Genomic DNA, 22,147 nt, shown 5'->3' with positions numbered 1-22,147 from the left:
CACTCTTGAAGGTGTTGTATCTTAAGTGAGAACAATTCTACATGTGCCTGCGTGCAATCATCTCACTTAAATGGTCATCGCTCACGTGCACCTCAATATAGAGGGCAAGGCATTTAAATACTGATGGCTTCACAGCTGGTTCCAACTTTGTTGTCACCTCCACATTTTCCAGGAGTCAACTGGATAGAAATTTGACTAATTTCCCTCCTCGCCCTCTCTCAGCTCTGAAATGCAGAGATCAACCGAATTCACAAAACAAACACTTCAAAGTGTACACATTAAGAAAAGTTTTGCTTAAATCACTACTTGTCACTAAAGCAAAAACAAAGATGCAGCAGGCATTAAGAACTAGCTGCAGCACACGGCGTGCGGTTTATCCTTCAGAAATGGCTCCAGCCCTGGAAACATTCCAATTACGTCCAGATGTACATCTGTGTTTTGTGTGCTGTCACACAGACAATTCATCGCAATTGTATCAGGTCCCTTTCCACACCCTACCCCAATTACCATGCTTTGTGTAGCTTCAGAGAGGGAAATAACGCAACTCTTACTACAATTCACACTTTCAGACTGAAGAGATTCACTTGCTCTCTTCAACACTGATCAGAAACCAACCAATTTTAGTGCATTAGTGCATACATGATACAAAGTTTCGTTTAAAAACATAAAAAGAGAAAAATGCTGCAATACCATTTTCAGAGTAGAAAATTATGGCACAAGTGATTCACACCTGTTGTTTTTTGTTACACTTGAATCTTTTGATATATTATGCCAAATTCTGCACGTTCGCCATTCACACCCTCTGCTGCTTGTTGATATATTTGCAAACATTCTGCAAATGTACTGCTGTGTATATTTGTGAAAAGTGCTTACTGAACAGACTTTGCACCTAAAATTTTCTCAAAGTCATGCTACTCGGAGTTATTTCTTTTTTAATTTTTCTTTACCAAAATCTGTCTGCCCATAACTTTAAGAAATCAGAATAATTTGCATAAAGAGGTGAAAAACTGCTATTGCAGTGCATAACCGATGTGCGTAAATAATACTCAGCTGGCTCGTAACTTCTTCCTCTTGCCCCAACCCCCCACCCCAACATAAGAGGTGAAAAAAATGGTCAAACGTTACTGCTAACGTCAGGCCTCCATTCTTTTCAATGTCAACCAGTTTTCATCCTCTACTAAAGATTGAGATTTTCAGAAAATTTCACCATAACTCACAGTCGGTAGACTGATGTATACTTCAGGATTATTTGCCAGTAATATTGTTTCAGAAAATTATGGGCCGTGATATTACATTTTCATTTTACACCAAAAATTTCCATCTACCACCAATGCCCTCCTCCCCGTGCACACCTCCACAACAATCTCACAGACGTTGCCTGCCAACTAGCTTTATCCAAAAGATCATTCTTTACCCGTGAGCAAAGGGTGAGTATGCTAGCAGGCTGATCGTTGATGGATAGAATCACTATCTGCTCAGATTCTGCCCTAAGTAAACATTAATATACTTGGAATTTACAACACCATTGAAATAGCAATTAGAAAGGTCAAAATTCTATCCGATTTTAACCTTTTATTCAACCAGAGCTTCTCCAGCTCCCTGTAATACAATTGCTGCTTTGTTTTAAGTAAATCAGCTCAGAGCAGAGTGGAGTTCAAACCTGGAACCTCCTAGTCTGTATCACTTACTGCTATGCTAGTCAGCCTTTTCACACTGGGTGGTCAATAAATCTACCAGACAGACTATGATGTAACATTATTTAACTAATATATAACATTAATATAACTAATTTGTGACGTGATGAGTTAAACTAACTAAGATTGACACTGCTAAATCCTATAAACTCTTAGCATACAAGTAATGGCCTGGATTTTCGAATGTCCAGATACCTTTTCTGTAACATAGATGGGAGTTCTATATTGGGAGCCCGAAGAATCAATGACGGAGCAGGCTCCATGGACGGCCCACGAAACTGAAGATTCTGAAGGGCAATTCTCCAGTGCATGTAACCAATTGAAAGTATCCATTTAAATTGCAAAATTCAGAGAGTTGTGCTGCATTTAATAATTAGCAGGAAAAGATAATTAAAAACCTAATCCAAATACTTGGTACATATTAAACTGAACCTTCTCACCACCCGAAACAAAAACAAAGTGCTGGCAATGCTCAAAAGGTTACACAGAATTTTGACAACAGAATTCTGACAACAGAATTCTAAGCAATCTTTATTCCAGATTGGTTACAAGTGAGCAGGCATAAATTTGGTTAATAATGTGGGTAAACGTGAACTTATCCACTTTAGCTGGACAAACAGAACAGCAACATACTACCCGTATTAAGGTAGGGATTCAAAATTGTGAAGTACAGTGTGATAAGAATTTTGATACACGAATTGTAAAAGTTAGTGCGCAAGTATAACAAATCATTAGCAAGATGAATGGATGGAATTAATTTTTTGAAATTGCAAAGACAGATAAGTATTAAAGTAGAAAAATGTTACTACTGTCATAATTCTTTCTTAGACAACTGCTTGAGATGAGGAGGAATCTCTTGTCGCCCAAGTTACAGGTTCTAAGGTGGCTCAAGCAGAACTGGAATCAATGGGAATAAGGGGGCAAATTCTCCACAGTGAGTCTTGGGCGACACACAGGAAGATGGTCATGGTTGCTGGAGGCAACCTCATTTCAGCTCCAGGGCATCTCTGAAGGAGTTCTTAAGAATAGTGCCCTAGGCCCATCCATCTTCAGCTGCTTCATCAGCGACCTTCTCTCTATCATAAGTCAGAAGCGGGATGCTCACCAAGGATTGCATAGAGTTCAGCACCACTCGTGACTCCGCAGATACTGAAGCAGTCCACGTTCAAATGCAAAAATATCTGGACAATATCCAGCCTTGGACTGACAGGTGACAGTTAACAGGTAATAAATGCACCATACAAGTGTTAGGAGATAACCATCTGCAACAAGGGAGAGTCTAACCATCACTGCTTGACATTCAATGAATCTCCCACTAACAACATCCTGGGGGTTTATAATTGACAAGAAACTCAACAGGACTCAACATATAAATCGAGTAGCTACATGAGCAGGTCAGGGACTAGGAATAATGCAGCAAGAAGCTCACCTCCTGATTCCCCAAAGCCTGCCACCACCTATACTCCCCACTTGCCTGGGTGCGTGCAGCTCCAAGACGAGGCATGACACCATCCAGGACAAAGCAGCCCACTAGATTGGTAGGACACCCACAAGCATCCATTCCCTCACCATCGACATTCAGAAGCAGCAATGTGTAACACGATAACTCATGTACTCAATGCTCTGATCGATGAAGGCACGCATGCCAAATACCTTCTTCACCATCCCGTCTACCTGTAGCTCCACTTTCAAGGAGCTATGAACCTGCACCCTAGGTCTCTGTTCAACAACATTCTTCAAGTCCATGCCATTAACTGTACAAGTCTTGCACTGGTTTGTCTTACCAAAATGCAAAACCTCACAACTATCTACATTAAACTCCATCTGTCATTCATAGGCCCAGTGGCCCAGATCAAGATCTCATTGTATTTGGAGATAACCTTCTCCAGTGCCCACTATACCATCAATTTTGATATCATCTGCAAACTTAAGAACTGTAGCTCCCATACTCTTATCCAAACCATATATATATAAATGATTAACAAAGGTAGAACCAACCCTGATGGTCATAGGCCTCCAGTCTGAAGAATAACCCTCTACCACACTATCCCTAATCAGTGCCTGCTTTTCCAAAGGTATTTGGATTCCATCTGAGAATCCCCTCCAATAACTTGCCCACCAGTGACGGCTGGCTCACTAGTATCTAGTTCCCTCACTTTTCCTTGCAGCCTTTCTTAAATAATAGCATATCAGCCACCCCCCAGTCTTCCAGCACCTCACCTGTGCTGCTACGGGCCCCACAACTTCTTCCGTAGCTTCCTACAGTGTCCTGGGATACACCCGATCAGGTCCCAGGGATTTACCCACCTTTCTGCATTTTAAGACCTCCATTTGGTCTCACCACCTTTCTTGAAAATGGTCATAACTGAAGCATCTCCGAGATGCTGACAATCTCCTCTTTCCAGAGGAGGAGAAAAGGCAGTGTAATTATATTAAAGAGTTCTTCACGGTCATATTTCAGTGAAGATTCTATCTACACCTGCAGCCTTGTTGGTTCTCAGCTTTCCAATGGACTTTTCAACCTCATGGCAGCCTGTGGTTGCGCTGAGGTGGTGACAGGTACATAGCAAAGGGGAGGCCACAGCTGAAACTGTGTGTTTGTTCTGACATCCTTATTTTAAAAAAGGATATAATTGCATTAGAAGCAGTTAGAGAAGGATCTCCTAACTGATTCCTTGGATTGGGTAGGTATTCTTTTATCAGACTTGTTGTACAAGTATTTACTGGAGTTTAGGCGAATGAAAGAGAACCTTATTGAAACCTGCCAATATTCTCAGGGCACTTCAGATGGTGGATGATGAAAGAATGTTTTTCCTTATAGATTAGAACTAGGGAACACAGTTTAAAAATAAATGATCTCCTACACAAAGTAGAGATGAAAAAAAAATTCTGAGGGCCATTAATTTGTGGAATTCTCTTTCAAACAGCAGCGGAGTTAGGGTCATTGAATTTTTAAGCTGGAGTTAGATACACTCTTGATCAACAGGGAGTCAGAGTACAGGGATTGCTAGCAAAGTAGAGTCTAAGTCACAATCAAATCAGACATGATCTTAACAAATGGCAGCAGGGCTGAACCCAAGGACTTCTAATGACTTCTGTTCCTAATTACAGCTTCATGTTCATTAACTTGAGACTTTACTTATTTTTCAACAGATGCAGTCCGTACTGCTGAGCATTTCAGGCATTTTTTGATTTTGGTTTATATTTCATTATTTACTTGAAACTCATTAAGAATCCCTTTGTAATCCTATGCTTCTGTTTCCTTGTATTGTATACAATGTCTGAGAGTAGGCTTCCTCTTCTGGCAACTGCAGGTCCTTGTCTATGTGGCATTTAGTCTTGGGTCTGCGAGATCATAACGCTCACAAAATGAACATCTGAGAAAACTTTCCCAGCTATCACTATACCAATAGGGCATGTAACTATCCTCTTCTCTGATTCACCACTGTTGCCTATTCCATACCCTTAAAATAACTGCTACCAAGATGTTTCTGACTGAAGATGTGGGTTCCTGGTTAAAAGGAAAAATATACCCTTCAAAAAGACACCCTCAGCACAGCATATGTTTAAATACTTAAATCACTAGGACTAGATTATTTTTATAGTTACTCCTTCATGAACAAACTTCAAAGTCTTCAGATCATTCAGAAGTGGCTGCCATTTCAGCAAATAGAAGATTTTTAAAAATGTAATAAATTCAGATTTTGCTTATGCAGGCTCACAAATCAATTTTTTTTAAATATACTATTAAATTTGGCTGCAACACAAACATGATAGCACCTCAAAAGTCATTCATCAGTTGCAATACATCAAGTGTCATCCAGAAGTCATGAAAGACAATTTTTACATTTCCTTGTCTTTCCATTGCCTTCGATTTCAGATTATGGTATAAATGAAAACAGATCAGAAAGTGCTGGAAAAGAGGAATCAATGGAGGTTTTGAGACCTTTAAATTTAGTTACATGCACAAATCCAGCAGTCAGTGCTGCAAAAAGGGAAATGACATAGCTTCCCCCTATAATTCTACAACACAAGGATTCAGCAAGTTTAAAAGGAATGCTGCATGTTCCTGAAGCCTATGACACCAGCACTTAGACCCAGAAATGCAGGGTTTGGATGTTGGGCAAAAAAGTCAATGTAAGAGCAGTAACACTATAGAGATAGATGCAGACTTTCAGCTGCAGCAATGTTTCCTATTAAAATTTGTTTTTTTTAAAACATATGCATACATGAAAGAATGCTAAGAAAAAGCATTTATTCCAAAATTATTAAACTAAAGGTATTTGTTTTTACTTCAAGACATTTGAAACCCAAGACCTTCACTTTTTAAACTTCATAAACATACAGCTTGAACTAATTTCAAACTTCAAGTCTCGAGATGAATCATCAAAATGCAATAGAAATGGAAGATCACCTTCAGTCAGCTACTACAGACCAAAAAGCAAAATGGCAGAATGAGACTTCCTCAAACCATATGAATACATATGCACAAAATGATTTTCAGATGCCAGATGAGCACTAAAGTTAGCCACAACCATTCCATTTTGGAAAAGATCCGCATCATTTCCATGTGGCTCCAAAGTAGTCAGCTTGCACAATTATGGAAAACGTACCACAGGATTTGAAGGGAATCTTCCTTGATATATAGAAAATTAGTATTTAAACAGAAATATACTTTAAAACAAATGTAAGTTATCCCAAACTCCAACTTTGATCTTGGGCTCAGCACTCATTATGAGAGAACAGGTCTGTGGAACAACTGGACATGAGAGTCAAGTCACTTCCATCAATTAAAAAGCACTATTTTAGCCAGGCACATTACTTGATCACTCTGAAACAAAACACGTTGCAAACAGTTACCTGGCCTAGGGCTTCCCATTTGATTAATTTCAATGCCATACAGTTACATTATACAGCTACATAAAAACCAAAAGAACTGCGGATGGTGTAAATCAGGGGCAAAAACAAAGTTGCTGGAAAAGCCCAAGCAGGTCTGGCAGCATCTGTGGAGGAGAAAACAGAGTTAACATTTCAGGTCCAGTGACCTTCCTCAGAACTGCTGAGGAAGGTCACCGGACCTGAAGTGTTAACTCTGTTTCTTCCTTCACAGATACTGCCAGGCCTGCTGGGCTTTTCCAGCAACTTCTGTTTTTGTTCATACAGCTACAACTTTTGCTTTGCACGCATTAAAATGACTCATTTGAGATTTTAATAGTAGCTTCAAGAAAATAAAAAAAAGCATGATGGGCAGGTAGAAAATAAATCCTTACTTTTACATACTAAAAACACAAAGTCCCATTCATGCAATTATACAACTTTTGACTTATAGTTTGTTAAGATCATGCCATTTAAATAGGTATGGCGAAGGATAACTAGGCGATGAGTATTATCAATTGTCTTTTCAGGCAGTGAAAGCTGAAATAGATCAGTCTAAAAAGTCTTCGACTGAAAATCTAAAGATTCCTAAGTTTCAGCTGCTTTCAGTCTATGAGAATCTGTAGGACCAAGGTAGCCATTAACAGATCCAGGCAGGACGATAATAGATCTAAATGTTTGCCTGTCTTCTATGGTCACATTTGAGCCTGTGCTCCCTTTTCAGGGCCTCCAATGTCATATTTACATACATGCAATCATACAAAACAGGAACAACAGTGGGCCATTCATTCTTCAAACCGGTTTCAAGAAGATCATAACTGATCTACTCGTAACCTCAAATCTGCATTCCCACCTACCTAGGATTATCTTTTCACCCTTTTGCTTCACAATGAATTATTTACCTCTCGGTCTTAAAAAACATTCAAAAAGTCTTCCAATGCCTTTTCAAGAAGAGAATTCCCAATTCACAACCCACTGCTCTCACGACCCTCCACAACTATCTTGTGGAGGCCAGTCAGGATCTTGTGCTTCAATCAAGTTGCCTCTTACTCTAAAGCCCATTGGGTCCTCATAAGACAACCTGGTCATTCCAGTAGTCGATCTGGTAAGCCTTCTCTGAACTGCCTCACCTTCCTTGAATGAAGTCACCGATAATGCACACAGCCCTACAGATGTGGTCTCACCAGTATACTGTATAACCAAGATACAGGATTGCTACTTTCGTATCTAATTCCCTTGCTGTAATTGATTTTTAAAAAATTATTTGCTGCATCTGCACACTAACCTTTTGAAATTCATGAATGGGAACACAGATCCCGCTAAAGCTCAGACCTCTGAAACCTTTCACTATTTTATATAATACTTTTGTATTCTTCCAGCTAAAGTGACCAATTTCATATTTTCCCACATTATACTTCTTTTGCCACTTCTTTGCACGCTCGCATAACCTATTCTTTTTAATCTCCGAGTGTCCGATTCTAAAAAACTTTCTTTAATACCTCACTCTGTGATACCAGCAAATTTGACAACCATCCCTCCCATGCCTTCATTCAAGTTAATATAAATTGCAAAACGTAAAAGGTCTCAGCACCAAGCCCACAACTCTTTAAATATTGCCAACCCAAAAAAAATTTCCATGTCCACCATCTGTCTTCCTGTTAGCTACAACTATCTTCCACTTAAGCCAACAAGCTACTCCCTGCACTATGAACCTGGAGATAACTTATCAAATGCTTTCTGGAAATCCAAACGTAATACATCGACCAGTTCTTTTATCCAGAGCACGTTAAGTCCTCAAAGAACACCAATGGATCAGTTAAGTATAGCTGCCTTTCACAAAAGCCATGCTGACTCTCCCCGATGAGCTTAATGTTACCTAAAGTGCCCACTTATAACTTGCTGTTAGTAGCTTCTAACGTTAACCCTTCGACAGATGTTATGATTACTGGACCATAGTTTCCTGTTTTCTGGGATTGCCCTCCCTTTCTTTTCAAGAGAAGTAGTTCCATTTGTCACCTTCAAATCTAATAGGACCACCCACAACTGAAAAGTGAGTTTTATTGGAAGAATAAAACCACTGTATTAACTGTCTCACATATCACTTTTGTTTTTAAAGACTCTAGAATGAAGTCCAGCAAAGCCCTGGTACTTGTCAGCCTGCAGTTCCAACAGTTTACTCTTCTACTTCATAGTATCACTTCTCAGGTGACAAGTTTTCCACCACTAAACAAAGAGTTCCAACTGTTGAACTGCACTCTTCAAAATGCATGTTGTAATATCTCCAACTGTTAGTAATTTGATATAAAAGCTTTCCAAATCTAGAATTTAACTCGACAAAGACAGAGAAGCAGGAGTAAGCCATTCTGCCCTTTGAGCTAGATCTCTTTTGAAAGACTTACCGCAAGCTTCCATCAAAGTTTGATCGGTGAATGAAGCTCAGTTTAGCATCTGCCCAGTATAATTTCTCTTCTTCATAATCCAATGTCAATCCATTTGGCCAGTAAATATTACTGTCAATTATAATCGAGCGTGTTGTACCATCCATTCCAGCTCGTTCAATCTTTGGCACTTCTCCCCAGTCTGTCCAATACATATACCTGGAAATTTGTTTTTTTTAAAAAAAAACAATTAGATAACGTACTTCATGATTCTGAAAAAGACTTCTAGTTTTGATGGCGGGGGGGGGGGGGGCGAAGAAAAGTGGGGTTGGCAACAGGTTGGACATTTAATTGTCATGCTTTCTTTAAAATAATGAAATGACAAACAATTGAACTTTTGTCAACCAAAAGTTAACTGTTGTAGTTAACTGAGCTGATAAAAGTATCTGTTATCCTCCAAATAGCATGACTGAATTTCTGTCAGAGGACAGACAAACTACTCCTGTTAAAACAGCAATAATTTTCAAACCATTTTTATTAATGTTTTATGAAAAATTAAATGGACCACAGTAATCTGTTTACAGGATGATTTAGGGCACTGTATATCATTAGTTTGACTGCAACACATCATTTCAAGTTTGACAGGCAATAGCAAACCAAATGCATTCAACAAGCCATTTGATAGCTTCAATACTTGGTAAAAGATGGAATATGTTCAATAAATCAAATAATACCTCAAACATGATACCTCAGAGACGAAGATGCATGTTATTACCAGGATGCAATACAGTATGAAGATGGTTATTAGCTTCCAATTGCCTAATGATATTTCCCCATGTACACAGAAATAATTGATATACACACAATACAATTAATAAATAGCACGACGGCCATTCTGTGGCAGCTTACACACGTTTAATAATTGTATAAAATATGGCCACACCAATAAGAATCTCATTATCTAGAACTTGAGGCCTGCTAAAAATGTGTTTATTTGCAAGGTACAGTAATAAATTCACGTTGTTTCATAGCAAATAGTGCCCATTTCAGCTTAAATTCCATGGTCAACATTTTTTACAAAGAAAGAGACAAGCCGATAATTTAAAAAAAACACCTTTCATAAATCATAACATTTTAAGATTTATTCCTCAAGTAGCCTACAAAGTAAGACAGTTTCCTATCTTAGTTACTACAAAACTGAAAACTTGCTATCGAAACCAATACAGAATAGACATCCTTTGGTTTGCACAGTTGCTTACAGTTAACTTGTGGAATTTAAGAAAATAGATTACTACATGAAAGGACTGCTAAATAATCTCTTGGAACAACCACTTCTGCATGTATGTTTTATGCAATAAAATTCATCATTCTATGACTATTCATGATATTTCAGTTGCCTGACAATAGCCTAAACAGTACCTAAAATTAAACATTTTTTCAATGAAACAGTTCTCATCACAGTTCAAACTCTGATGCATGATGTTAGGCAAGCAGTAATAGGGACAGCATTGCTGCTTTTCAGCATCAACAACTTTATGATAAAGATACTTCCATAATCAATAGATGTTGCAGTTATTCATCGACCAAGACAGCAATTCTGTCTTTTAAAGAGCAGGAATAAAATAAAGTAGTCAAGATTTCGCTGACAGGTCACAAGTAATATGAAGGCCAGGCAAAGATCATCCTGTAGAAGGAAATATCCAGCCATCTCATTTAGATTTTCACAAGTGAAAAGGGAAGGATGGGGGAAAGACAAAGGTAATGAGGGCAATGCAAATATGTCCATGGTGGGTATTGCGACAGATTAAAGATAAAGGCGGGGATGAGGCAATTAAAGAACTGGGCAAGATATGCAAGGGTATTGACATGTGCGAATGCAAGTATAGGCATCAAATAATATAGTCAGAACTGAGGTCCAGTAATGAGGATTACTTTCAGATGAACTAATAAACAAAAAGAGGCCAAATTGTCTGCCCACTTGGGTGGATATTAAAATAAAACAATGTCAGTTCTCAAAGCAATAAAGTTCTCTAATGGCTAATACCTTTCCGTCAATTAAAATCCCAGAAGCACCATAAATTGCCTATTCAATCACACGCAGTTTGCATATGCAAACTGTGTGCCACACTGGTCTACATACTGCACATCAGAAGTAATTAATCGATTGTAAATTATTCTGTAACAACATGAATCCATAACAAGGCACTATAAAAATGCAACTTGTTTATTTTCTAAAGTCTCCCTGTGGTCGGCAGAAGTATTATTTTTGGGCCCTCCCAATGCTTATTTCATCAGAAATCAATTCAGGATTATTCATTCTGAAGGTATCTGCGACAAGAGAAACAGTTAGCATTTCAATAAAGTAATAACTCTGATAAAAGATCATGGAGCTAAAATGTTAGTTGCATTTGTCTCTCTACAGATGCTACCCAACCTACTGGAGGTTTGCCTGCATTTTCTGCTTTTCTTTGATATTCCAGAATCTGCAGTGCTTGCTTTAAATTCAAACAAAAATTTGGTGAAGTTGGTTGAAGTGATTTATCAGGAAAACAATGTTTTTGTTGGAACGACAGTAAAATTAACTTACTGGAAAAACCCATGAAAATAAAGGGATAAATCCCAATACTTGGCACCTTGAGTAATGAATAATGTATTTCAATTAAAGAAAAACTACTAGCAGTGCAATAGGATAAAATATGCAAGAAAAAAATGAAGCAGGATACATTACTTACAATCACATTATAGTAATCAAGAACAAACAAACAAACACTACGGCCAGTCAATGTTATATTGTGACAGACCTATGGCTTTTCTGTTTTACATGAGTGTTGAGCACCTTAAATAGTCCCCCAGTCACAGGGTTAAATAAAAATTCTGGAAATCAGAAACAATAATAGGAAATTATCTTACAGCAACGTAGAGGTCAGGCAAAATTAAAAAGGAGAAAAAAAACAGGATCATATGCTGAAGTAGAACTGGAATATGTAGATAAATTAGACTATTTCAAGGCTTGGACAAGAAAGAAAGAACAAGGTGAAGGAAGAGGAAGAAAGACCCAGAAATATCTATGCCCTACAAAGAGAGTCAGCTAATACTCTTTAAACATTTAGGAAAAATTGCACTGAAAAGATGAAAGCTGCTGGATAAGTTTGTATGGCTGTACAAACAGCAGAACAGGGAAAATACAGCCAAACGATGGATAAGAGGTAGTTTTAAGGATCCACTGCCAAATCATTAGTTCTTCCATTTTCTCCAGCAATGTTACCTCGAGCTCTACCAGAATTTTCAATATGTGCTTCAAGCATCGGCAAAATTTGTGAAGTTTTCACATTGGGAGTGAAAACATAGGGAGATAAAGATACATAGAAAGTTCCAACATGGAAGATAGTTGAAAAACAGTGGTGGCAGAAAACAGTAGATACACACTTTGAACTGTAATGCAGAATAGTCAATTGTATTCTGCCTGTCAGTTATACTCTTCATCTCAGTCAGTTCCATTGGATTCATTGTGGCACCCTCCAAGGTGAATTCCTACCCAAAGTTCCTACATTCAGGAGTCTGCAAAGGGATGCAGGTAATTGGCAGGTGGAATAAAATGATGGAAAGTGCAAACTTATCCATTTGAAGGATGGTTTCCTAGTTCTATACAGTAAATGGCAGAAGCATTAACATAGAGATCTAGGCGTACAGATCCCTAGTTCCCTGAAAGTGGCAACACAAGTGGATAAGGTGATTAAGGAGGCAATTGGCACACTTGCCTTCATCAGTTAGGTCACAGATTGGCAAGTCACACTGCAGCTGTACAGAAAATTAGTTAGGCCATGTTTGGAGTATTGTATACATTCTGGACGCCACACCACCAAAAAGGTTGTGGGAGCTTTGGAGAGGGTACAGAAAAGGTTTACCAGGATGTTGCCTGGTTTGGAGTGTCTTAGGGAGAGGAGAAATTGGACAGATATGGTTTGTTTTCACTTGAAATGTTGCAGGCTATGGAGTGGCCTGATAGAAAATCACAAATTATGACAGGCATGGAAAGTTAGAGTCTTTTTCCCAGGTGCATGAATGTCAAGTACTTGGGAACATCGGGGAGGGGGTGTAAACGAGATGTGAGAAGCAAGTTTTATTTACAGACGATGGTAACGGCCGAGAATGTGCTGCCAGAGGTGGTGGTAGAAGCAGATACAACATCGGTTAAAGGGGCATCATGACAGATACATGAATAGGCAGGGGAAAGAGGGATATGAACCATGTGGAGGCAAAACGTTTTAAGTTTAGAAAGAAATCATGTGTCAGTGTAGGCTTGGTGGGCCAAAGGGCTTGCTCCTGTGATGCACTGTTCTTTGTACCAAGCAATTTGAGGTCGATTGTACACATTTAAAGCAAGCTGTGTCTAACAATAGGGAAATGATTAATTCAGCAAATCAATTAATCATGCAGATTTTCTGTTTACAAAAATCATTGTTCTGAAATGCTTTAGGTAGCTACACAGTATTATAGTATGTGCTAAATTTTTTGAATGAGAAATTGCTTGAAGACCAGAAGAGTATGATCGAAAGATATTTTTTAAACTGGAATGCATTAAGTATGTTGTATGCTAAGAAAAAGGTAAAGTCGCCATAGAACCAGAGGACTATAAGGCTACTCTCTCCAAAAAAAAGAGCAGCAACTCGCAGTGGTTTAACCAGAGGGTCGCCGCACCTCAGACAAGTGGGGAGAATGAGAAAGAGAGAACTTCATGGTAACCTGAGTTTGTGCGGCAATTAAACCCGCATTGTTGGCATCACAAACCAGCCATTCAGTCAAGTGAGCTAACCAATTGCCCCCTAAGTATCAGCTTTGGGACAGCTATTTCATATAATCACAGAATGATGTATAGTGGTGGAGGTCAGTCAGTCCATTTTACCCATGTTAGCTCTTTAGTAGAGCTATGCAATAAATTCCATTCCTGAGGTCTTCCCCATGGCTCTAAGTATTTCACTTCAAATATCCAAGAAATACTTAGTCAATTCTATTTTGAATAAGGTTATTGAATCTGCCTTCAGCACACTTTCAGGCATTGTACTGAAGATCACAAGTTGCAAAGAGTAGTAAAAAGGAACACTGTTTTGAATGGCGAAGTTGCCATAACCAAAAAGGAGATAAATTTAAGATATTTTACAAAAGAAGTAGAGTCAATTTGAGGAAAGCATTTTACTTTGCACTGTGATATGCTGATCTAGAATGTAATACCTGAAACATAAAAACTGATTCAATAGAATTTGAACGAAAGTGGATAAATATTTGAAGGTAAAAAATGAACAGGATTAAGGACAAAGAGCAAAGTATAGGGACTGGTACTTTTGTTCTTTGAGTGTCAGTGTGGACCTAATGGGCTGGTAGTTTTTTTTTCTATAATCAAACTAGATAAAAAGACCCAAACTTGGTTGCAAGAGACACAAATAGAAAAATGTGTACTAAAGCAAGTACAGAAATATTTGGAAGAGATTTTCAAAATCCAAGGACTGTATGGGAAAGAAGTAGTAGGGGACAGGCATCAGCCTGTAGTGTCAGCTAGGCAGTGCTAGGAGCTAGGAGCTCCGCTGGTAGGTCGTGACTTCAACTCCCACTCCATAAATTGTGGACAAAAATGAAGACTGACACCAAAGGGCAATACAGAGGGGGTGCTGCACTGGTGAAGCGATGTCATCTTTTGCACAAAATTTTAAATCAATGTTTCTTTCCACTCTCGGGTGTAAAAATCCCATGGTGCTATTTTGAAGAGCAGGGCAAGAGTCTTTGCCAATAGTAAGTCATCAAGCAATATCATAAAAAACACGTCACCACATTACTGCTCATGGGAGCTTGCAGTATGCAAATTGCCTGTCATTGTTCCCACATTTCAACAGTGCCTACACTTCGGATATATCCTATTGCATACACAGTGCCTTGAGATGTTTGGTACTCATGAAAGGCAATGTGGAAACAGAAGACTTTTTATTCTCTGGGCAGTAGCATTCAGAGGGCTGGCACAAACATGTCTCCTTTTCTGGTGCTTCGAATTTTATATTGTGAAGCATGTTCTTGTTCAGTAATGTTTCCATTCCAGGCATTTGTGACATAGTCAGTCATTCAGATTTTTAGTAGAAACAGATGCAAAACACATGAAGAGAATTTTGAACAAACATCACAGGAAACTTAAGGAAACATAGAAAATATTCTTCTCTCAGATTCCCCATTATAAGGGGTAAAATACTCGCTCGACAACTTGCATTTAGTAGATGTGATACTCCCAATGTCCAAACTTCTTTTTTAAAAAAAGTAATTCTAAAGCATGTTCCAACCCAGAGGCTTTTTCCATTTACCCAGTCACTGCAATTAATCACTAAGATTATTACCAGACTTGCCTAGTTCCAAAATAATACTGTTAATAGATTATTACATCAGCTCACTTAAATATTCAAGGATAGCAGAAACGCCACAGTAGGAAAATTCTGAATTTTTGAAGATTTGATCTCCCCCCAACAGAAGTACAGCTCATTGCAAGTCGTCATTTTGCAATATTTACCTAAAGAGATTTATTTTGCAAAAACAAAATTTACAGTTGCTATGTTGCAGGCAGTACTTCGTCAAAAAACAAATTTATCTATGCAGCTGACCTAAAAATTCATTCATTGGTGAACCAGAACAAGTTCATTAAGCACGAGATATTCACTTTCATATCGATAACACTACTGCAATCTTTGAACGGAGGCTTTTTTAAAAAAAAAAAATCAGCATTCTGACCTAAAGGAAACTGAGCAAGGATGTAACTCGGTTTACATGATTTCTTTCTTCAGTTCCATAAACTGAGTAATTACAAAGGTAGGGAATGTAGCAGCTAAGCTTCACCAGGATGTTGTGAGCTGTCAATTAAATCAGTGAAAACCTCGAGGCATTCTAGAGTCTCAGTGATGGTTCAGCAATAGTCAATTTGAATGACAAGCTGTCACCTTTGGGAAGACACTGCAAGCCCTGCTGATGTACATTGGAAACACAAATCAACATGGGCAGCCACAAGGGATCAGCAACAAGAATATGCAGGCAATTCTAAATGTGGGCTGCAATGACTAATCTGGCTAGGAGTATAAGAAACACATAGCAAACAGTTTTCTGCTACCCTACAATTCATACGTTATTGATGGAAAAAGTGGGAACAGATCCATTGCTGACAAACATTTGCTAATGTGGTATGGAGTCCCATGCAGAAAATTAGCTTACTGCCCAAGGGCTTGCTTGCATTAGTCAAAAATATGATGTCTGCAGATCCTAAAAGGAACAAATTCCTACTGTGTACATGACAACAACTGTCATTCAATAGCTCTAGACAGTCATCTGGTCTCACTGGACCTCTGTCTTGGTCATTAATCTAATACAGTTCACAAACCAAAGAATTTCTCTTGATTTACATTCCAATCACACTTGCGCAACCTTTCAATGTTTGACAGATGTCAGACATTTTATTACATTACCAAATTAACTCTTATTGCCTATGCATCTTCTAATAAAAATAAAATTCTACTCAAACTCAGTTAAATGGGAAACATAAATTGTAAATGTTTCAATATTAAATATCCAATCTATAAACATCCATAGACTGTACTTCTCTTTCCACTTCGATGTCTTTAGGGTGGTTAACATTGTAAAAATTAGAGAAAGGTTTTAGAGTTGATGAATCCAAGTTTCTGTCGTCCCTCTGCAACATTTGTTTCCTCTATGAATTTAATATCTATAGTCCCTTAAGATTAAAAAAAATGCTAGCACTACAACAGTGACCACATTTGAAAAGTATTTAATTCACAAAAATCTTTTCAAACATCCAAGGTCATAAAAGGTGCTGTATACATACAGGTCTTCGATCAGGAGTTAATGGCACCAGGCAGGCTGAGAGATAATAGCAAAGCGGTAGAAAGGACTCCTGACTGAACCAACATCCTGGGCAAATTCATTTCAGCAAGCAAAAGGATTTCAGTGCGAACGCAAACAATTCCAAAACTACATGAAAATTTTGATCCGGCATAAAATGGAAATTTACAATAGTTAGACCAAATCAACAAGTAACAAATTAATGTCCTTTTAAAAACGTGAAGATTGAATCCAACTGAATTTCAAGCAATGTAAAGTTGACCATCTTTCCCTTCAGCAGCATTTGTTATAATCTTCTCCACATAATATATGAAAATGGAAAATTTAAACGCAAAATGAACAAAGAACAAATCAAACTAGTTTTTTTCAATTTCCATATTCCAGGGCTGGATTTAATATTTATGGTGGATCTAACTGAACTAAATTGTCTCTGTTGATCAGCATTTGAAGCCGAAATTCACATTTTTAGTTGTCCATCACTGTTAAAAAAAGTGAAAAACACTCAGGCACCTGGAAGCCAAGTTGAATTTCAGAACCAAAATTTCTCCTGATATGACAGTAATTCATTAATATGAACTTTAAGAATCAGCACAGTGGAAGAAAAGCACCTTACAGCAGATGTTGGAAATCTGTCCCTCAATTTTGTAATCTTCTATCAGGTCACCTCTCAGCCTCCAGCATTAAAATGAAAACAAACTAAGTTTGTTCAATCTCTCCTCATACTAAGACCCTCCAAACCAGGCAACAACCTGATAAATCTTTTCTGTACCCACATCCTTCTGGTGGTGGGGCAAATAGAACTCTATGCCATGCTCCAAACTAAAAGTTTTATAAAGCTACACCAAAAAACTTGTCTATCCTTATTCTCAATGCTCCTTCCAATGAAGGCAAGCATGCCATCGGACTTTTTTTTAAACTACCTTATCTATCTGCACTGCCACTTTCACTGATCTGTGCATCCCCACACCCAGAACTCTCCGCATATCCTGCTAAGTATTGTATTTCCACTTCTACTTGACCTTCCAAAATGCATTTGTCTGGATTAAAATCCATCTGCCACTTTTCTGTCGAAGCCTCCAAATGATCAATATCCTGCTGTATCGACTGACAATCTTCCTCATTAACCGCAACTCCACCAATCTTAGTATCATCTGCAAGCTTACTAAGTAGACCAGCTATGTTTTCCTCCAAGTCATTTATGTAGATGACGAACAGCAGAGGACCCTGTACTGATCCCTGCTGAACACCACTAATCATAAGCGTCCATTCCAAAAAGATCTTTCCACTGCTACCCTCTCTCCTATGAGAAAGCCAGTTCTGTACAGGTTCCCTCACAATCCGAAAGGTGTTGACAATTTCAGAGACAAAAGTAGCTGAACAGAAGCAAAGGGGTGAGTCCACAAAAGGGGCAAGGAGATGGGTGTACTAGATGTATCAATTCTACTCCATGTTGTTAAACTTGAATGGGTCCAAAAAAGATTTATAAGGATGTTGCCAGGGCTGGAGGGTTTGCGACATAGGGAGAGGCTTAATAGGCTGATGTATTTCTCTGAGGCATCAGAGACTGAGGGGTGACCTTTATAGAGAATTATAAAATCATGAGGGGCAGATTTGAAAGAGAGACCTGACGGGCAACATTTTCCACACATAGGGTGTTTCTATGTCGAATGATCTGGCAGAGGATGTGGTAAATGCAGGTACAGTGACAACATTTAAAAGACATTTGGACAGGTACACGAATAGGAAAGGTTTAGAGGTATATGGCCAAATGCAGGCAAGTGAGACAAGTTTAGCATGAGAAACCTGGTCAGCATGGACTAGTTGACCAAAGGATCTGTTTCTGTGCTGTATAATTCTAACAAATGAAATAGTACACCACACCCAACTGGTATAACTTAATAACAGCAAAAAAAATTACCAAAACTTGAAACCCTTGTACAGAATTTGAGAGCGTGATTTCAGTGATCTGCAACAGAGATTCCTTTCTCAACACTTCCAAGTCAAACGGATTTGATTAAATATAGGAAAGAAAATAGTAACTGTTAGAAATGATTAAATCTTTGGCTCTGATAACCTAGTGTTTTTTTCTCTCCTCCAAAGCATTTTACAAACATTCATGCTAGGCTTTGTAGCTACTGAAGTAATATTCCTCCAGACTGAAGGCAGACCCAAAGACAGCCATCCAAGAGCACACATGTTCTGTAGTAACTAACTGAGACTGTTTTACAAAGAACAGTTTGACAAGCTATTATGTGGAATTCTGAGTGTGGGGCACATGCTGCTAGACACACACTAAGCCAAACAGATTTTCTGCCAATATGGTACATGTTATCTTACCATCTTGCTGGCATTTTTTCTCTTTTTGAATACAAAAAGTTTTCAGCCATTTCTGGCAAACACTGAAACACATCTGTATGAAAAAAAATGATTTACCAACAGATTCTAGCCCAGTGTTTGAAATAAATGCCACATCACAGGATACTACAGTTCTTTTATTTCAAAAAAAAACAGCAAGACAAAATCTAGCTTCACTGTAATCCAACATTTATTTTTCAGATGGTTAAATCGTATTACTTATAATCAAAAGGAAATTTAAAAGCACAACTACAGCTGCATTATTATAATTGTAGCATCAGTACAAAGTGGTTTCACTTTGCACCATTGCTGCAGTCATAGTTGTAAAGAAAAACTAGTATATACCATGACACCAAAATGCAATATATTGCAGATTTTGGAAATCAAACAAATACAGCTAACTGGAGAAATCTCAAATACAAAATCACCTCTGAACAAAAAAAAAGTACTGCAGATTCTAGAAATCTGAAATCAGAGTAGACAGTGTCATACAAAAATCAACATGTCTGGCAGTATCTGTGAACAGAGAAAATGTGTTAATGTTTCCAGCTCAATATGACTCTCCCTTGTTCCAAAACCTTAACTTTGGTTTTTCTCTCCAAAAACGTTGCCAGATCTGCTGAGACTCCCCAGCACTTTGCTTTTATCCTTTGAAGTGCCAAACCCAGTTCGAGGCATGAAGAATTAACTTGTGATTGCTCTTCACAACTCTTGCCAGACCTGCTGTTAACTGTTTTCAGCAATCACTGTTTTGTTTCTATCTCGTGAGGGTGTAGAATGCAAGACCCCAAGGGGAGATCTTTGGGCTCCACTTTATTAACAAGCCAGTTTATGCATCAACATCTGAGTAGTGACATACAAACTCAGAGCTGATATAAATCTGAAACTCTGCACACAATGTAGCATTAGAACAAATACCCATTTCCTTTCACAAACTTATTTCCAAGTAAAAATTCCAACTACAAATGCTTGTGGAAGTCAGTCAATAAGTTGGAGGGAAGTGTTACTAGCTAAAGAAACAAGCTTGTGCTTTGTTTTCACTCATTAAAATGTTCAGTTATAGGACAGTATGGTGGAAGAAAAGAAGATTCTTTTCATGTTAAGGACACAAGGTCCAAAAATGCTTTGTATCAAATTTGATGTAAAAATTGGCACAAAAGTTGATATTTAATGACAGATTAGTTAAGATGGTTTAAAGTGCTCACAACCACAACTAGATCTTGCATTTTTGGTGCGCCTTTAAATGAAAAGTAACAAAAAAAAAATCACCTGACCCTCTGATATCTGTGTTTAATTTCTCAGAAATCCACTGCACTACTGGATATTATTTTGAAAATCCTAAAATACACTACTTTATAAAAATCAAAAAGAGTTTTGGTTTTAAAAAGCATTTGGACATGCTTGAAACAAGAATAGCGACAATCTGGTAGCTTTGTCTTCTCCCCTTGCACCTCCATTTTTACTCTCCATCTTCGGTCCGCCTCCCTCTCTCTCCCTATTTATTCCAGTTCCCTCCCCCCATCCCCCTCTCTGATGAAGGGTCTAGGCCCGAAACGTCAGCTTTTGTGCTCCTGAGATGCTGCTTGGCCTGCTGTGTTCATCCAGCCCCACATTTTATTATTTCAGTGCCCTTAGTTGTGTTTTAAAAAGTCTTTGATCCCTGCCCTGCATAGTTCCCCCCACCCCATAGAAGGGCTTACAGTTCTTTATCTTGCTTGCCCTACAGGAATAATACCAGCCCTTCAACTTATTACCTTTTAACATTTGCAGCATGAAGATGTGCAGGTGTTATAAACGCTATACAGCACATCAACCTACCAGCACCATTCCAAACTGCCACTGTATTTTGTTCAATTTTAAAGAATAGAAATATTAGTTCCGGTAAATTGGACTTCTTCAACTTTGAAGAGTCAGAACAAAGTGAAGGACTTCTGAGGTTAAGTGTAGCACAGTAAAGCTATGTGTGCACTGTACCAAACTCAGAATCAATGCTGTTAGAACATGGCACGTCTTCTGGCACCATTATGGTTGGCAGCACTTACAGAAAACAAATGAAATATCAAAACAAAAAACTTTTATTTATTCAACAAACAACAAAGCATTTTTCTAATGATCACATTAGTGATGTTTTGGCATGTCTGAACTTTAGCCTTCCAAATAGCATCAATCAGGAGGAACTGGATAGAGACTCACTTCCTGTAATTTTGAGTTATTACGGCATAGGCTAATGCATAAACAATTGTGGTACAACATAATATTCTCAAAGATAAAAAGGACAGGCAGCAAATTCTGGCCTTGGCACCAAAATCCACTGTAATGAAAGAATGAAGAAAGGACATCTAGCCATGCCACTTCTCCATGTGAGAAATTTAGCGAGTCTGAACCTGAGGTCCTTTCCGACACTTTGGCAATATTTTCCCTTCAGATATTCTTTCAATCCTTTTTGAAAGCCATAATTGAATATTCCTCCATCACACTTTCAGATGCTACATTCTGGATCCTAACCACTTACTCAGTAAAAGTGTTTCATTTCCTCATCTCACCTTTGGTTCATTCACCATACAGTTTAAACCTGTAGCTTTGGTTCTCAACCTTTATACCAATGGGAACACTTTCTCCTAATTTAATCTGTTCAGGGACTTCATGGTTTTAAAAACTCCATTAAATCCCGTTTCAACTTTCATTCAATATCTATTGGCAAGAACAGCTTTAACTTCTGACATTTGATCCACCTCTTTCCTTAGAGCCAGTTCCAACAGCATCCCCTCCTTCAGTGGGGCAGAACTGTACCAGAGAATTCAGCCAAATACAATACAAAACTTTTCCTTGTATCTACCCTTTAACTTTTACTAATTCAGCCTTTTTTAGGATAATGAAAGGTTCTCATCATCACTACTCTTAGATGGTTCTTACACTTCAATAAGATGCCTGAGAACTTTCCCTCGTTGGCAGCCTGTGGAATAC

General features: G+C 38.3%; 1 protein-coding gene across 5 annotated transcripts in view; it reads right to left on the bottom strand.

Annotated features, from left to right (window-relative positions):
- Nucleotides 1-22,147, bottom strand: part of lrp6 (low density lipoprotein receptor-related protein 6) — a 182,758-nt gene that overhangs the window by 87,099 nt on the left and 73,512 nt on the right. For all 5 annotated transcript variants that reach the window (XM_048549411.1, XM_059652423.1, XM_048549413.2 and 2 more), the window contains one exon: nucleotides 8,969-9,166. In XM_048549411.1, coding sequence (XP_048405368.1) covers nucleotides 8,969-9,166 — 198 coding nt within the window. The remainder of the gene's footprint in view (nucleotides 1-8,968; nucleotides 9,167-22,147) is intronic.

Source organism: Stegostoma tigrinum, chromosome 18 (assembly GCF_030684315.1).
Source record: "Stegostoma tigrinum isolate sSteTig4 chromosome 18, sSteTig4.hap1, whole genome shotgun sequence".
Taxonomy (NCBI): Eukaryota; Metazoa; Chordata; class Chondrichthyes; order Orectolobiformes; family Stegostomatidae; genus Stegostoma; species Stegostoma tigrinum.
The sequence above is the reverse complement of the archived record's forward strand: the minus strand, read 5'-3'. Positions and strand labels throughout refer to the sequence as shown.